General features: G+C 38.3%; 1 protein-coding gene across 2 annotated transcripts in view; it reads left to right on the top strand.

Moving 5' to 3' along the window:
• LOC139962058 (uncharacterized) overlaps positions 1–16,895 on the top strand; it is a 46,024-nt gene extending 29,129 nt beyond the window's left edge. For both annotated transcript variants that reach the window (XM_071961904.1, XM_071961903.1), the window contains exons 2-3: positions 10,406–10,597; positions 15,247–16,895. In XM_071961904.1, coding sequence (XP_071818005.1) covers positions 10,406–10,597; positions 15,247–15,464 — 410 coding nt within the window. In that variant the 3' untranslated portion in view covers positions 15,465–16,895. The remainder of the gene's footprint in view (positions 1–10,405; positions 10,598–15,246) is intronic.
• The last annotated feature ends 251 nt before the right edge of the window (positions 16,896–17,146 follow it).

Here is a 17,146-nt window from a genome sequence, read left to right as displayed (position 1 = left end):
ACGCTAGTAACGCTCGGTGCGCAACATAACAGTGATATCCTACTAAAAGGTTAGACCCGTGGCTAGGCTGGAGCGCGCGGGGCCGTGACTCCTCTCGTACAGACTAATGTGCTTCTTCCCTATTTGTACCACCCCACCCTAAATTGCTCGGTTTGCGAATCATCAGTTATTGGGCGCGCATGGCAATACAAAGATTTAAGAGTCACCTAAAGCATTGACGTCTGGCGTTCATTCCTATAAATCAGGCTCTGCTCTAACTATAATCTAGATAAGAAAATGCTGCCAACGGCCAATACCTTTAGAATTATAAAATTTACTAAAAAAGCACCCACGCGCGCACATGCACACTGGTTGTCTTGAACGCAATACCATATAACCTATACCTATAACCCTCTCTGCCGATTAAGAATATACTTCTCGAATATCATAAATGTCTTACCTCTTTTGTTTTTCACCATTTCCCCTTCCTTCTCAGTATCCAATGCTCTCGAATGAGCATATTACTAATGATCGAATGGTCAATAACATTCACGTCTATGAATCAGTCGCTTGACAATTCTTTCTTCAGAAAGACATGGAGGGGGGAAGGAGTAGGGTGAGGAGTGGTTTAAACGGACAGATAGACATATTGTGGCATAAATTGTAACGTGCAAGATATAATAGCGCTTGATTTTTTATCGGCACTGCTTAATTATAGAGGCTATATTCGGCTGCAAACCTCCCAGATATTCCATGATTTAAGTTGTATCATAGTAGTCGTTAATGTTTATTCTGCAACCATGCCCAACTCACCTGGTCCAGTTCTATTTCAAGGAAAAAGGTCGAAACAGCTTCGAATCTTGTTTGTTTATATACGTAACACTCAACTTTAAGCCTACCGTTTATAATTATAATATGCCAACATTTAATTACAACTAGTGGTTCGTTTAATGTATAAAGGTGGGGTTTTACCAATGGGAATGGGGACCGTGAGAGGGTGGATGCCTTCCAATCAGGAAAGCTAGGTGTCGTTATATTATGCTCCACAACATGAAATGTGTTTTTCTGTAAGAATTTATCCAGACATTCACTTGAAACCATGTTACCTGATAATAATTATAACACATTGTGTATCAAACAAAACTAATGTGACGGACGTACGTGACGGACGCATGGGAAATACGTTCGTCTGTCACAGCATTTTCTGAGAAAAAAATATGAAATCCAAGGGATTAAATGCACATTATGTCGTTATTGAGTGTGCATTGAATTGTAGATGTCTTGAACCCCGGGTACTTGCTTCTGTATGATATTTTTTTTAAAGTGATTTTTCTGTGACGGACGTACACATGACAAGAGACTTTCGTAAAATTGTTATTCTTTGGAAAAATAAAAATCCCTGCAACTTTATCTGTTTGTAAATTGAATCTATATATGATATCACTTTAGCAAATCCAAGAATAAATATTACTTCTGAGGATACACAGGCAAAAATAGGCATTTTGTTTTGGGATGATTTTTCTGAAGCATATTTGAGATTTTTTTCAGTTCATTAATACACACCTTAATCCACCTAAACCCAATGTTTTTCTGTAAAACTTAGCTACATATAATGAAACTCTATAGTTCTAGCTTTCATATGATACCCTACATGTAGTGATTCCACGTTTTATAATTTTTGTGGACAAGGTTTACTAGTTTACGGAATTGCCCAGATAGTTATCCACAGTTGTCTATGACAAATAAACCTTTACATGTCATGTGCATCTTAGGTTCATGATGGGACCCGATTAAACACTAAACTATTTTATTGCATTCTGTTACTGATGTGAATTTGATCATTTATTATCAGAGAGTGTCTCCTCGTCTTAGCAGGCACTATATGGAATAGCTTACAGGGGCGTATCCAAGGGGGCGCAACAGGCGCGCGCCCCCCCTATTGCCCGTCACCAAAAAAAAAAAAGTTTAGCAAAAAAAAAAAAAAAAAAAAAAAAATTGATGACCTTTATGTGAGATGTCGGTGATCGCTTAACCCCCCCCCCTCCCGTATGCTTTATTTTTTGTTTGCCAAAAAAAGGTTCTGGCGAAGTTCGGTGGCATAATAGTTTTAGAAACATAGATGGTAATTGTGTTTGTATTATCACTATAAACACTAAAATGACATGCCAGCCATACTAAATTGTGCATTTTGTGTCCATATTTACTGGAAATGTTGCTTATTATTAAGGTCGAAAAATGGATCACATATGGCCATGGGCGGCGATCCAGGGTGGAGGGGGGATATATCCCCCCATGAAAATGGGTGGAGGGGATGTAATGCACCATATCCCCCCCCCCCCACCAAATGCCAGGGATAAGAATATTTTCATGCCTACATTTATGCATCTTCGTTAATGTACGGCTCTTTTTTAGCTTCATTTCTCGCCTACCATAAACGCAGTGCGATCTTTTCAAATAAAGCGTCTTTATAAAGCAAAAATAGTTGACTGTAGGCTTCATTGGCCCTATAACAACAAAATGTATTATTGCGCCCACGGTATTGATATAGTACATATATGCACCCTCATAGTATTCATATAGGCCCTATAGTAGGCCTACACACGTACATGTTCCCTCGAACAGCTGAGAATCTCATGTAACCAGGGTAATGCTTAATACACGTTTCACCTGGATGCCCTAGCAATCGGTACCTAGGAATGTAACTATGTGTAATTGTGTATTGCATGTGTATAGGCCTATAATAGCCTGCATGAGGCCATTTTCTTCATCGAATAATATAACAGAGCTCTCGAACATTCTAACGTTGCGCCTGAAACAAGATTGACAGGGGCAATTTTCCCAAAATAACACCCAAAATTAAAAAAAACAGTATTTTGGATCCTGATTATGAGATATTTCGGACATGACATCCCTATTTTAAAGTTGGGTATATGCCGCTTGGAAACCTCGGGAAGTGCCGTTTCCGGCCATCTAGAGGGTTTGTTAATCCCAAAATTTTCTTGTACGCTTCGCGCCAACTTATGGTGGCGCTACGCTTAGATAGTCAACAAGGTCATATCCCCCCCCCCCCCACTCGGAAGTACGGATCGCCGCCTATGCATATGACACCATTTTGCATTTCAGCCCTTCTTTGAAAGCAAAAATTGTACACCCCTTCCCTTAGACCCATCCCCCAGGACGGCGATCATTCATGCCTGGCGCCCCCCCCTATTGGAAAATCCTGGATACGCCCCTGGCTTATACTGATTGGTGTAAGAGAAGAACAATTTTCACCTCATGTTTTCCACAAATGATGGTATTCCTATACATATTTCTTATTTGAGGGCAGGTCGTTACGTTCGTAAAATGCTGAACGTTTGGATTGGACAATCCCCATATACAGATGACAACATGCACACTTCTATATTTTCTACATATTTTCGAATGAAACATGCTTAACCTTCAAAACATCAACATGCTATGCTTCCAAATGATGCATGATACTTCCCTCCTAAAGCTGCAGGCTGTTATTATTTCTTGTACGTGATACGTCATTCGAAATCATGTACATAGGCTTACATGAGCTTGACATAATTGGGGAAGGGGCAGTATTGCGTATATACACCAACATTTATAGTCAAGGCACTGCGCAAATTTGTAATTCCTAACCAGAACAAAGACCAAGGGGTTTCAAATGAATGGAGCGAAGGTGTCACGGTCACTTCGAATTCACATGGTATCGTTTGTCATGGATTTGATGTACAGTAGTTACTAAGAAGGCCTGCAGGTAGTTTTAGTAAATGGAACATTGCTATAACAACATGACCCATTTCGGTTTTTGTTAGCACGACCTCGATTAAAAACTTAGAATCGTACAAAGTAAAACAAAAATAGATTTTCTGCTTCATTACAATCTGCTGTAAGTTTGAAGTAATCCCTTTGAAATTTTATGGGAACATCCGGTAAATATGGTTAGTTCTGCGTTTAAAACAGGATGCCTGGTCCAGTGCTAATGTTGAGTTTCCCACAGTGATATATGGGGTATTCCAATATTTATGAAAACCTGAGTGTATATTATTTGACAATATTTTCTGCTTTACACTGAATTGGCGAATTGCACTTTCGTTTCCATAGATCCTTGGATGATTTGATTGTACACTCAAAGAAACGATGACAAAGTTATGTTGATTTCAAGATGATTTATTCTCTCCGTCTCACAAAGAATGTTCAATCACAGCGCTTTAAATTACTTCAAGATACCGATTGTAAACAATAATTGAATTAATATTGGCCAAAACACTAATTACGAGTCTGGTTGATTCCACTCTTTGCCCAGAGCCGCTTTCCCTCAAAAGAAAAAAAACTCGACGATAAGCTGCAAAGCTTGGCGGGTGCACATTTGATTGGGCAAATGATCGCTGATTGGTTCAATATTACCTCGTGATGAACATCATCCAGTCCCCCAATACTCCTTCCCGCACCTGTTTGTTGGGTATATGATAACAATACATCAAGCCTCTTGAAATCCTCGACCCCCTATTTCCCCCCCCCCCCCCAATTCAAAGAAGTCATGCCAATGCCTACAACGTTGAAGAAATAGGACTGCCTCGTTTGGTGATTGAATGTCTCCACTTACTACTAGAGATATCGTCGTTCGTCGTGTGTATTAAATAGTACATGGACGTCAACACTACACAGTAATCACTGCCAGTGATTCACGGTATAAAGTCGGGCGTAACTACAGCCATTCGATACTGAGGTAATGATAAGGACGTCTTCGTTCAGCGATAGTTTAATATAATTACAGACTCTACTTCGACATGATCCTGTTCTAAAATAACAGACAAAAGAGTGTGAATCAACCAACCGCCTTTCTTGCTTTTTCTGACAGTGACCAAGATTGGCTGCGCTAAGCACACATTTGACAGCGTGTCGCGTACCTCATCACCTTGTTTACCACCCTCCCCCCTCCCACACACACAACAGTCCCTTCTCAAAGCCCCCTGCAACTTCGATTAAGGGCCGTGTCAGTCAGTCTTAAGTGATATGTGATCAAAGGTCATCCGTGACAAAATATGAACCAAGCATTCGTAATTTGTTTTTGTTTTATTTCAAAACATATTCGAAATCCTTCCGTTTGAGGTTACTGTGCTACATGTCATAAGATACGATGATGTTTAGTTTCCTATTGGCTATAAATGGGCAAGTCGAACTCGACTTGTTTCCACTGATATCGATGACATGGTCTTCTATAGTCATAATCCTAACGCACCTTATCACAGACTTGTTCTCAGGGAATGACTGGAGGAAACGTTACATGCTCATTAATGACAATGATGATAACCCCGCCCCACTCCCCACTCCCCCACTCCCCCACTCCCCACTCCCCCACTCCCCCACCCCTTATTTGAGAACACTAACTTCCCGTGATATATTCAACTTCTTGACAAACACACTTGGTCATTCTAGTTTAATTTAAAGGCTGACCTCTTAAGGTTTTGGCCACGAGGTTGTAAGAGTGGACTAATAGAAGTTATTTCTTTGTGTTCTTTACTTTAGACTTGACGTCCACACCCCACCCCTACGTCTTCGGCATTTCAAGCTTCCTAGAAAAGACAATTAATTTGAAACTTTCGGCATTTAATATCAACGAGAAATAGAAAGTTTCAGGTAAACACTAGGTAAAGACTAGAAAGTGAGAAAAATTTGCTGTCAGATTTTGGTTAGCATTGTACAATCTGAGGGTTTATCACTTGAAAATTGATCTGATATCTAATCGAATTCATATACAAATCTGAAGATATTGCAAATCCTTCCTCCTTACGGTCTCATAATTGATAACCTAATGAGAACATAATTATAGGGGGATTAAACATATTATCAAATGTTGTTCTGTAGTACGGCTATTGTTTGATCTTGTCTATACTTGGGGCTGACCGATTCCCAATATTGGTTATTGACAAGATAACCAATCAATTGCACATTTCCAGTCTACCACGTGTCAAGCAGTGCGCTCCAACTTCCAGGTTGATAAAGACTACTTAATTGACGGAAAACCTGGATTATCAATTCTGCTCACTTTTGACTGTTTGTTCGGTTCATTACCCAGCTGTGCACGCCCTCATTAAAGATAGCTGAAACCATGATCGAGTATTATAATGGTAATACATGACACAGAGAGACATGATAAGCACCTACTTGTGTCAGTGGTCGCCAATTGCACAAATGTTACTGGGTATTAACAAAGTAAGTTTGCAAATTATCAAGCTACTAAGACAAGTGCCAATATTTTGTATCCAATGAATATTAATTTGCTTGTACAGTATAGCTGGAATGCATTAATTTCTAAGCATTTCATCCTCCATTGATCTGTCCACATTGGTATTTAAAATGCACAAAAAGGGTTTCATTAGACTACTAGTCGGGCTAACGGACAGCATCGTTAATGGACTGGCGTATCGCTTAGTGTAGAATCCAAACTACATTATGTAAAGCTTCCCAGATAGGTGATGAGTTCGGTATTGTAGAACTTAGCACGCATAGACTCCGGATGTGTGACCTGATTAAGTCACTTTGGCTTCGGCTTTGAGTACAACGTTTCTGTATGCTGCCGTGTTGGACAAATCTAACCGTTATAGTAATTACTGACTTCGCGTTATAGCCATTGCCGACTTTGAAATATGCGTTTTCCCTCACAATATTGCAAGGTCGGTTAGAGTGACTCCATAAATTTCCCTTTCGGCAAACCAAAAATGACCAAATCCAGGTTGCTCAGAACTGCTGTACTTGGTCACGCATGCGTATTGCAACGTGATTTAGTGTAACAATCCCTTAAAAAAAAGGATTCAATGGTGTTTTGTATTTGTATTTTTAAATGCCAGGGCTGTAGTGGGTCCACATTCCCCGATTCCGAGCTGAATGCGAATAAAGTCAGAGTTCCCTTTTCCTTGAGTCCGAGCCGAGTCCGAGAACCGGGTCCAAGGCGTCCAGTTATCAATGTCATTTTATTATTTGGTGAATAGCAGGGAGACATATATACCGGGTAGGGTGCACAAATACTTTAACAGCTTGGGCAGACCATATAATGTCGAATGGCCTACTTTCTTTCTCTGTGTACCGCCAGATAAATAGTAAGTGGCCTGGCAGCATAAGTTGGTATCTTGGTTTACCCGCATTGGTTCAACCTCGTTTCATTTAATATGAAGGGTCAAAATTAAGAAGACTGCTTAGTCCTACCAAAGTTAACCAAGAAACATTTTCAACATCAGAAGAAAGAGGATGTTATGTATTAGTACCTGTTATGTCATGCGGGACAATCACAACACAATGCATATTGGTTATATTTGGATATCTATTCCTCAACAATTGAGATTTACGCTATTATATACATAATAATTGACCTTCCATAATGGAGATGAGGTAGGGGATGAGGTAGGGGATGGGTAGGCGGATGAGGTAGGGGATGAGGTAGGGGGTGAGGTAGGGGTGAGGTAGGGGATGTTAGCTGACAATGACGGTCTAAAATAAAGTTTCCTTAATTTAATTAAGTTTCTACTCTTAACATTGCCTGTATTAACACATAAACAATCTCGTAAACTGCTTTTCGATAAAATGCCTGGCATTATGTGGAAAAGCTTATGTTGTTTTCATCGTCAGTAAAAGCCAGCAGTGTATTAAAGGATGTATTAAAGAGCAAAATTAAAGTTGATATGTTGTAGAAAATGAAAACCACTGCTATCAGTCCAAATTTAATTTCTCTAACACTTTTAATTTGTGAGACCCTATTAAGCAAGTGACGGTCGTCAAGTAAACCGACGGATCTATATATTCTAACACACGACGACCATTAGGCAATACAAACCCAATGGGGAAAATATATATAGACATAATATATGGCCTCAATAGACATTTTTACAAGACATTACAAATATATCAAGAATAAATGTTTGGGTTGAGTTATTAGAAATGATAGACTAACGATAACATTTGGTCCTGTCACTGAGTAGCCGACGTCCTCATATCTGTCGGCCTTGAAGGAACATACCACAGCTTAACATATTTTATAGGTGACAGTTTGAAAACCTGAGTTGCTGATAAAAAACAAGTTTAGCACTCGATTTTTTGGTTTTTCCCTTGAACTATAACATAACAATACTAAACTTCAACACAAAGTCTCCCTTAATTAAACTATACAAGAGATAACTTCTTATTGACGGAAAAGAGCATTTTCCGTTCCTTGCAGCTTTATCAAATAAAATTGCATATGTTCAAACGAAACTTTCCGTGAAGGTTTTTGAGACAGTTGTTATATTGATTTGGATTCAGTGCTCACGTTATCGTTGCTTGGACATTTGCCATATACTAGTTTTAATCACTTGCATAAAAAGGAGACCTACAAAAATTCGACTTTGACCCCCAAATTTGAAATGACGTGTATATTATGAAACCTATGGACTGTTTAATGGAATTGGCTGAATTCTTTTCTTCACAATCCGACACGAATATAAAAAATTGATGTAAAGAATATCATTTTGGTGCATGGTAGAGTGGGGTAGAGTGGAAACGTTGATCGCGAATGCCAGTTCAGACTGACAAAACCAATATTCTTAAAAAATATGTGTTTCTCTATTCATGCAGCCCAGGTTATATATTCTGCCAGTTCAGAATAGTTATATTCGACAGAAATTGTTTGTGTGTGATAAAAGACTTAAACAGGTCACTTTGGATAACTGTCCACGTGACGCAGTATTTCCTGTGTGAATGAACATCTATATGCATCTATATACTTGGAAAGTAATAGACAAACATTGTCGATGTTATTAATCACTTATAGACTTACTTTATTGTTTTTGTACGTACATTGACTCCAATCGTCTTACGATATTGTTAGTAGAGGATAACGAGGATATTTACTTAAACCAAATAAATCGTTTTGTACAGTATTGCGATGACAATTTTCTAGAACTCGACGTGAACAAAGCAAAAGAGATGACAATTGATTTCAGGAATATAATCTGGGGCCGAATGAGGTCATTATCAAAGACAGTGTCGTTGAACGTGTATCAACTTACAAGTATTTGGGTATTGTTATGGATGATAAACTAGCCTGGCATGATCACGTTGATTACTTAGTTAAAAAGATCAATCCGAGAATGTATTGCTTTCGCAAACTAAATAAGTTTAATATTGACTTTCGCATGCTTACTATGTTTTATAATTCTGTCATTAGTAGTGTGTGGTTATATTGCATTCTTTGCTAGGGTGGGAACATGGGCTGCGAAGATAAAAAAAACGTATTTACACAATTATTAAAAAAGCTAGTCGTATTTTAGGAGAAAATCAGCCAACGGTTGACTCATCCTACCAAAGTCTTCTTCAAGTTAAACTTAATGCAGTACTTGCCGACAATACCCATCCCCTATATGCAGATCTTGCCGGGGTAGTAATTACTCGTAGTTGACGGATGAGACTCCCGTATGCTGCCACTAACAGACACAAGTCATTTTTATTCCACAGTGCATTACGCTTTATAACAACCTGTTCATTCGTTAAGCTCTTTATATTCTTGTATATAGCTGTTTTGGCTTGGGGCTGTGCATTTTCATGTTTGACAATTTTAACTTTCTTACTTGTTAACTTTTATTTCTGAACTTTCCTTTATTCTACTTGTAAGTTTATCCTTTTACATGTTGTATTCTTACTCTTTTAAATATGAACTATTATGCGAGCATGCAATTTCCCTCTGGGATATAATAAAGTTATACTTACTTACTTAGTATTCCGTAGCTTAGCCTATTACAGAACTGATCATTGCATTCTGTCAGCAGGAACACATTCCGTTAATCTCATGTTCCGGGTGTCTGCATAGCTAATCCCCGTAAGTGACCTGTATACGTGGACAATTTGACTTTGATAAAACAGAACACTTAAATACAAAAGTTACTACCTTGTTTTCTCACAAACCAATCTGGAAATACTTCTCTATACTAGCAAAGTGTTTGCACGTGGCTACAAAGTATACCTACGTGAGTTACAACGGCACACGGTAGAACTGGAAGCCAAAATAAAATACCGTTCAATATCTGTGAAGATGTGTATGAGTGATGTATATGCCATCATAGGATTATGTATCACTGTCATACATGAATAATGTAATAAATGGGATATGTCATAATGTCTCACATTCTCACTCATTCAATATACCTTATTCTAAACCCTACCCACGAACGATCGCCATAGGTTGAAAATAGTTAGATGCTGTTGAATGGAAGAGGTTTTTGTGAGCATTATTGTTCTGGGGCCCGGAATTGCGTGTGCGGTGATCAACTCTCCGGCAGCCTGCAGGAGATACTGCCCCCCCCCCCCCTCACATGAAAAAGAAATAATAAGTAATATTCTCAATGATCAATGATTTCATGCTGTATTTGTTTCAACTTCCCTGTAACAGCTTACAAAGGTGATATCGTTAGTGTTCAAATTGTGGAAGACGAAGGCACATTCACACAAAACTATGTTGTCTTTGTGGACGAGATCTACCACGGCATGGAGGAAGAAGAGGAGGGCGCTATCATCGTATTGACGACGGGAATCGATAAATGTGGTAAACCCGGTCTATCAAAAGGAAGTCATCTTTTCCAAGGTAAGTTCATTGGACTAATGTGTCCAGACGTATCAAGGAAAGAATCAAATATTGAGTTGACGTGCCTCGGAAAAATCTAGTGTTTGCCCACCTCATACTTATCTGAATAGCATATGTTACTTGCATACGGAACTTGGGGAATGGCAAACCGCGTCGACGAACATTAAGCATTGTACGAAATGTTATAAGGGTGAAAACGATTCACAAATACCAAAAGTCACGATATTTATTATAGTGATAACATGCGTTTATACCTGCTTCAAGTTTTTCTCTGTAGAATACATATATTTTTTTACTTCAGTCGTTATCATCGTTAAAGATCGACTCTGCAAACATGTTCGCATGTTATTACTTAAAGATAAAACCAAACAATGATTAGCGACAATGTGATATCTGTCAGGAACAACTTGTTTAAATAGATCAGAATTATCTTGTTCCATGCGAGATATCACATATTTAATGCATTTTCATACAGGACTGAGGACTTGATCACGTCTAAATATGACATCATGGAGCCACACGTGCTTCAACCATTGTTACTGTTTCGGTGTTTTTCTCTCTTTTTGAAATATTACATCCTTTTTTTTCCGTAATAAAGATGGAAATGATAAATGTAAAAAATATTGAACCTCTTTAACACGAGATTGGTTGCTGACACCGTTAACATTATACGTTGAAGATTAAAGAAACGAAAGAGAAAGGAAACGTTTCCATTCTAGTAGAGGCATTATAACGTTTCAGATTTACATGAAATGGCAATCACACATCAGACAAGACCTTTAAACGTTTCCATTCTAGTAGAGGCATTATAACGTTTCAGATTTACATGAAATGGCAATCACACATCAGACAAGACCTTTAAACGTTTCCATTCTAGTAGAGGCATTATAACATTTCAGATTTTCATGAAATGGCAATCACACATCAGACAAGACCTTTAAACGTTTCCATTCTAGTAGAGGCATTATAACATTTCAGATTTTCATGAAATGGCAATCACACATCAGACAAGACCTTTAAACGTTTCCATTCTAGTAGAGGCATTATAACACTTCAGATTTACATGAAATGGCAATCACACATCAGACAAGACCTTTAAACGTTTCCATTCTAGTAGAGGCATTATAACGTTTCAGATTTACATGAAATGGCAATCACACATCAGACAAGACCTTTAAACGGTACCAAGATTCTTCTTAGCGGTTTGGCCGGGGACTTGTAGTTCACAACTATCTCTGTCATTCAAGTTAAAGATGATGATTTGGTTTGTGTCCCCTTTAAATACGACAAATGTTGTCAATGAAGATAACATGAAGTTTGCGGTAGATACAGGCACGTGGAAAGGCAGCATTAATGGAGGAGGCACGTGGTACGGGGAAGGAGAACTGCGTCAGCCATGCGTCACGTTTTATCGAATCCCTATAGTGAAACAACTCAAGGAAACAGTGCTGTATTTTCAGTGAAGGGCGCGACAGTGGCGTTACCAATTTGCTTGTAGGCCGCATCAAATGTGTAGGTTCCATTTGGGGGGGGGGGGGGGGTGGGGGGATAGGAGATGAATGAGTTGGTAGTTCTGTGATATTCAAGGTTCAGTGTCTGCTTTTCGCCGCTCTTTTAAACCGGCTCGTCCTTATTTTATTTATTTATTTATCATTGGTCATATCGATATTCTATTGTTTACAGTGTTTATCGGGGAGCTATGTTTCAATTCGTTGCGATGGTGTAATATGAACATGGCAAATTACCTATCTAAGGTGCATTGCTTTACTTATCAGCTTATAATGTCCGAAGTACAGCTGCTCACCAACGAGATAGTTTCTTACTTCCGCTACAAACAGCCCCGTCAAAAGTTAACGACCCATTGGTAGCAGATGTTCACGGTATCAGGAACATTTAAGCGATAAGATTGTCATACAAAACACCATCAAAAGTGCATATGCTATCGAAGAAGCCCAATCATCGCCCATCTTTGAATCATCTGTGGTTTTTTCTTACGTATGTTAAGTTCGTATCCGTCGTTTGTTTTAAATACATCTCAAATACATACATAAATATCATATTGTTTGTTTTGCTGAAGGGAAGTTGCCATGCAGCTAGAATAGGGTTGTAACTGAATGGTTGGGTTTGTCCAAATGTTCAACAATACATATGGATATGCATACGGGTATGGCATTAAGCCAAATGCCCTGGTTATTCGAATAACCATCGGTCGAAAATCCAGGATTATCGATCGATAAACCTAGAATATCGACCGCGATTATCCAAATTTTTCACTCGATAAACTTGAATTATTGCTTGAAAAACCTGGAATATTGCCGATAAACTTGCATTATTGATGGAAAATCTAAGATTGCTGGTCGAAAAGGAGACTATCGTAAAAAAAACTGGAATATCGGTCGTAAAATCCAAGATTTTTAGCGAAAAAGCTCAAATTATCGGTCGAAAAAGCAGGAATTTCAAGAGAAACTTGGATTATCAGTTTTTAACCGATAAACCTGGAATAATAATAAAAAAAACTCCAAGTATATCGTCGATAAGCTTGAATTATCGGTCGAAAATCCAAGTTTACAACTCAAAAATCCAAATTAATCGAAGGATAATCCAGGTTTATCAAACGATAATCCAGTTTTTTTTCAATTGGTTATCCAGGTTTATCTGTGTTAAACCTGGAGTTTCAACCCCTAAACCTCGATTTCCCGGCGATAATCCAGGTTTTCGAACAATAATGCAAGTTTTTTCTTCAATATTCTAAGATTATCGGCGATATTCCAGGTTTATCGTTGAAAATCTGGATTTTGGGTTGGTAAATCTGGATTATCAGTAGATAGTCCAGTTTTATCGGTTGATAACCCTGTTTTTTTTTTCGACCGAAAAATCTGGAATATCTAACTTTTGGGCGTTTGGCTTGCCATATACGATACACCATTTCATTTCGGGGGATTTAGATTGATTTCGAAACTGAATAGTTTCTGAGACCGAGTGGCCGTTAAGTTGTACGCCTACGATTCTTAACAGCCTGTTCATCCTATCATAGGGACTCAGCTCCGTTCCTTCTCGATACTCTTTCCTATCCCAAACTTTATCCCCCCACGACCCCCCTGGGATGGACTCACGCACCCCTGGGGTTTCATGCACCCCAGTTAGGGAACTCCTGCTCTATAGGCTATTCCTTCTTGAATAGTCTATTTAGCAAGCAAAATGGGGCGGGGGAGTGGGGAGGGGAGCGGTACATTGTCTGACGTCACAGCTGACTGATCACCGAACACATTTGCAGAGAAGGATAACCCAAGTTCCTGAGAGCAGGGAAGGGCATTGTTGTCCTTGTAAAAGGCACATCTCATTGCAAGACACAATAATTTCGACACGTACTGTACATAGTAATGCGACCCGTATATTAAAGATTTCTCATTAGGCGGGATTGAATATCCAATATTAACGCTAACAGGATCTGTCTGAATTTCCCGGGGTGTGCTTTTAAGCCAGACGTTTAGCTACAAGAGTCCGCCGCTCGTCAAGTTCCTCACATTGGAACAGTTGCCTTTCGGACTGTACATGTCAGTTAAATCCTCCATTTGTCTCTTTAAATGTGTCCTTAGTCTGTATATTCAAACCAAACAGTTTTGACCAACATTACCAACTGTATATGAAGCTGCACAAAACAACTCACTATAAATTATCCATTTTAACGCTAATAGGATCTGTCTTAGTTTAGTGAGGTATGTTCTAAATTCTAAACGTGTTTCAGACTGGTAACGCCGTCCGCCTCAGCTCTATACACTGATTTCATAAATTCCAAGAAAACATTGTTATAAAACACTCCTATTCTTTGAACCCTTTATAAATGGCCTCCTCCTCATGGTTACTAAGCTCTATTCTTTTATGCATATTGATTCTTCGTTTGGCATTCTTGACTTAGCATAGCATAAGGAACCCCGTGAGTTAAATTCCACTGGTACATTGGTGGCTCAGCCCGGTGACTCAGCCCGGTGACTCAGCCCGGTGACTCAGCCCGGCCACCGGGGAGGTTTTCTTAATGGACTAGCTTGTTTCCCGGGAGGGTGCATTTGGGACAGCCTCCAGTGAAGTCAACATTCCTGTTTCCGTACTCTTCTTGTTTGTCTTAGCCTTCATTATTTCTACTCATTTGAAATTTCTTCCAATCTGAGAAAGTTGGCTTCCTTTGTCCGATTGTGTATATTTCTAATCCTTAGCTCTAACTGGTTTATCCCTCTGCCATAAACATGATGATCCTCATTATTCGCTAAAGACATGCAGCCTCTGAAGAAGATCCTGCTATGATCGAAACGTCAGGCCCTCTTACTTGTAAATAAAAATACACAAGCTTTTTGATGTAGCCTATCAGTTGATTTATTTCATTTTTTATTTTTTATTTTTTTTTAAAGTTTATTCTCTCTGTCTCATTGTATGCTAAAGCCAAAAGTAAACTTAGCCTTTAAATGAATAAGACACCGCTTCTCACCCAAACGAATATATGTAAGCGATTACTTATAGAATTTTATATCATGTTAATAAATATTCCTCGTTCCTTTGAGTACAACTATAGGTATCGTAATGGGAGTAAACACGTGCATGTTTGTATTTGCTGTCAAGATATTGTTACCTTTTGTTGTTTTGACATTTAATTACAGGAAGGGGCTCATCAAGAGAACTAACATCCTGTGATATTGTACAACCTTTTCAATCACTAGACGAATCTGACATCGAGAACCTAAGATCAGGTACTTACTCGAAAAACTGTGCGTACTTTTACGATGTCGTATGCTTACCAACGACAGTAAGGCCCGATGTTACTATGGAAGAAACGACACAATCACCGCCAGATGGCATGACTACCGCTGATACATAGTAACCAGTTCAATACTTAGGGAGGTCCTATATAAGATTTGTAGAGGTTGATATGTTATAAAAGACGGAATGTGCTAAGGGTCTGTCACTGTCGTATTAAATGTCGTATTAATGCCGTATTACTATGCTATACTGCTTTACCATTGGTTTCGCTGTACTATCGTGTTATGTCGTTTTAATGTCACGTGACTGTCGTAATTCCGTCATATTGATGTGTTGTTACTGCCGTAACACTGTAGTTGTGTTATCGTTTTAACTGTTGATATACAATCACAGCAGTGACATATTACTATCGTGTTACTGTCATGTTACTGTTTGTTAATATTTTGCATCATTGTTTAGTACAATATAGTATAGCAGTATACTGTAAAATACTGAATGAGTTTTAGTGGTTATTACAGTCAAATTATAGTCACATCACTGCCGTCTTTCTGTCAATTCTGTTGCTTTATTAAAATACAGTGCTTAAATTGCCAGGAGTTAAGGATATATTACTGTCGCAGACAGTGTATTTTACTTAAGTAAAATGCTATTTCCCTTAAGTAGAATTCAATTAAGCTGAAGTGAAATCATATTCCACGACAGTGGAATAAAACCCTACTTAAGTGAAATTGCATTCACCTTACGTCAAATAAAACATTTTATTCTACTTAAGTGGAATTCTATTTCACTTTAAGAGGAATACATTGCAGTTACGTCGAATTCTATTGCACCTAAGTTGAATTGAATCCGACGTTAGTGGAATATCTTACACTTTAGTAGAATTGGGTGGTAAATGTCAAGACGGCTTGCCAAACTTGTTAAGGTTAACACAAATCTCTGGAAACTGAACTAATTAAATGATTTGGAAGGTATCGAATTATGAGAGGGATGACGTAATTACTAATGGGATGGAGCATGTCCAATGTGTTATATATAAATACTACTAGGTTGCAATCTCAAGTTGTGCGGTCTAAGAGTATATTACCTTACTCCGTCCAGATTAAGAATACAATGATTGGCTATGGAAATGTTGCTCAAATACTTTTACTTTGCATAAGTATGTACCACATATAAATTATTATGGTTGTTTATTTTATCCGCTAGGATTAATCAATACATAATATTTGAAAGCATCCAAGTCAAAGGATAAATGAATGCAGCAGAGTGTTATGGCAAAATAGATATTTTCGAGGTCTGGGGGGGGGGGGGCGGTGAGTGGTCATAAACATATTTGATAGACTCTTTTCCCTTCCTCTTTTATTTCGGTTTGTTTTCTAAATATGCTGCAGTGATATTATTTGCATACATTATTATAATGAATTGAACATGTGACCGAGTTTGAAGGTAATAATAATACAAAGTTTATATAGTTTTTCTTAAATTCATGATTATTTATATCACAATCCACAAGCGTATCAATTAATGATCATTATAAGGTACATACATATCATATTACTGCATGTGTATAGTGTTCTTTAACACGTTAACAAGTTTATTGTAATTAGTACGTCATTCATAAAGAGAAAAGTATAATATCGCCATATGTTAGTAATCGCAACATGCCATTTGCAGTATGCAGATAACTAATTATCTACAGAATGCAATGTCATGTTGCGATTTCATCTATTTTACGATAAGTCGATTACATTTACTGTAGAGGTAGGGTTATGGTTAGGGTACTGGTGAGTTGAGGGGTAGACT

This window comes from Apostichopus japonicus, chromosome 20 (assembly GCF_037975245.1).
Source record: "Apostichopus japonicus isolate 1M-3 chromosome 20, ASM3797524v1, whole genome shotgun sequence".
NCBI lineage: Eukaryota > Metazoa > Echinodermata > Holothuroidea > Aspidochirotida > Stichopodidae > Apostichopus > Apostichopus japonicus.
The sequence above is the reverse complement of the archived record's forward strand: the minus strand, read 5'-3'. Positions and strand labels throughout refer to the sequence as shown.